At 40.9% G+C, this 2137-nt stretch overlaps 1 protein-coding gene across 1 annotated transcript in view; it reads left to right on the top strand.

The window, feature by feature from the left end:
- TRMT2B (tRNA methyltransferase 2 homolog B) overlaps window positions 1-1274 on the top strand; it is a 17239-nt gene extending 15965 nt beyond the window's left edge. The window contains exon 6 of the mRNA XM_003802968.2: window positions 1101-1274. Coding sequence (XP_003803016.2) covers window positions 1101-1252 — 152 coding nt within the window. The 3' untranslated portion in view covers window positions 1253-1274. The remainder of the gene's footprint in view (window positions 1-1100) is intronic.
- The last annotated feature ends 863 nt before the right edge of the window (window positions 1275-2137 follow it).

Raw genomic sequence — 2137 nt, 5'->3', positions numbered from 1 at the left:
CCTGGGCCAGCTAAAACAACAATGATAACTGCAACAACAACAACAACAAAAAAAATAGCTGGGCATTGTGGCAGGCACCTGTAGTTCCAGCTACTTGAGAGGCTGAGGCAAGAGAATTGTTTAAGCCCAAGAATTTAAGATTGCTGTGAGCTGTGATGTCATGATATTCTACCCAAGGCGACAGCTTGAGACTCTGTCTTAAAAAACAAAATATAGCCAGGCATTGGTGGTGAGTGCCTGTAGACCCAGCTACTCAGGAGGCTGAGGCAAGGGGATTGCTTGAGCCCAGGAGTTGAGGTTGCTGTGAGCTATGACACTATGATACTCTACTGAGGGCAACAAAGTGAGACTCTATCTCAAAAAAAATTTTTTTGAAGGGGCGGTGTATACTTGTGACGGTAATCACAATAGCATACTTCTTTTTTTAAATAATTTTAGGTTAATATGAGGGTACATATGATTAGGTTACATTTTTGTGTGTTTGTAAGGTGTCTGAGTTGCAGTTGAGTCCTTCACACAGGAAGTGTGCCATATACCTGTACATTGTACCTGTTAGGTGGGAACACAATGGCGTATTTTTGAGACTTAATTCTAGTGTCCCTTCCCAGATTCCATTCCTGAGCTTTCCATTTACCCATTTTCAATAAATCTACTTGAAACCATCATTTTATATTAGTCATACTATTTAAAATCCATATGCCTTAAACTATAGTTCCTTAAGGCAGCCACTTGGCTTTTTTCCCTGTTTTGTGTTGAATTCAATGAGCGTATGATGTCAGTGTTCTATTATTTAGTAATAGAAAAACAAAACCCATTACATTTTATTTCCCTTTTAAAATCTGAACAGAAAGCAGACATTGTCATATTGTACATTTGTGGCAGGAGAGAACATATTGAGGACTTTCTCCATTAGGAATTAGCTGCTTAATGGCTAGACCAGGAAGCAATTAAGTTTTTTCTGAAAAATGGCCATGAGTTTGAATTAGGCACTTTGGTTTTACATATCTACATATGTTTCTTTGAAGAAGGGAATTTGAAATGCCAGACATTTTCTTTTAAATAAGAGTCAAACTATATTAATTATTTTTTTCTTTCTGTAGATGGGAACATCGTTTGTGTATCATCTAAGGACCTAAAAAACATCCCTGAGAAACATAATCAAGTGGCACAGGTAAAAAGGAACAAGGGCTGGTTGAAGATGGATGACCCAGGACATTGTAGTCTTCTAACTGCAGTGACCCTGACATTTTAATAATAGAGCTGCTTCTAGTGCTAGAGGGTAGGAGGAGCTCTGTACTGAAAGTGTACCTCTTAACTTGGAGAGAACATTGCTAGTATTTCATTTTAGGGACAGCGAAGAGGAGAGAGAACTGCGTTCATTTTTGTAAATGTCAGGCATCCAAGGACTTTAATAGTAGGGAAGTATTTGGAAAGACAGATACTGACGAGGACACTGTAATAATTTGATGTCTGAAATATTTGGAAGGCTAGTGTTTTGAGCAGAACAGAATTGAAAAATCGGAGAGAGATGGGTGCTGGTAAGGTACCTACATCATGAGATTGGCCTCAGATGTTTTTATATCATTCTATTTCATGTACCCAATGTTTGCTGAGTGCCTACTATGTGTCAGGCACTGTGCTAGGTGCTGAGGGTACAGTGATGACTCAGCATACCTGTCCTCATGGAACTTAAAAAAAAAAGACCATGCTGGGTGATGGTGGCTCACACCTGTAATCCTACCACTCTGGGAGGCTGAGGAGGGTGGATTGCTTGAGCTCAGGAGTTGGAGACCAGCCTGAGCAATAGCAAGACCTTGCCTTTACTAAAAATAAAAAAACTAGTGGGTTGTTGTGGTGGGTGCCTATAGTCCTAGCTACTCGGGGGGCTGAGGCAAGAGGATTGCTAAAACCCAAGAGTTTGAGGTTATTGTGATTTGAGGTTGCTGTGAACTATGATGCCGTAGCACTCTATCCAGGGTAACAAAGTGAGACTGTCTCAAAAAACAAAGAAACAGGCTTGGCGCCTGTGGCTCAACCAGCTAAGGTGCCAGGCACATACACCTGAGCTGGCGGGTTCTAATCCAGCCTGGGCCTGCCAAACAACAATGATGGCTGCAACAAAAAATAGCCAGGTGTT

This window comes from Otolemur garnettii, unplaced genomic scaffold (genome assembly GCF_000181295.1).
Source record: "Otolemur garnettii isolate 467f Iridium unplaced genomic scaffold, OtoGar3 scaffold00268, whole genome shotgun sequence".
Classification (NCBI taxonomy): domain Eukaryota; kingdom Metazoa; phylum Chordata; class Mammalia; order Primates; family Galagidae; genus Otolemur; species Otolemur garnettii.
The sequence above is the reverse complement of the archived record's forward strand: the minus strand, read 5'-3'. Positions and strand labels throughout refer to the sequence as shown.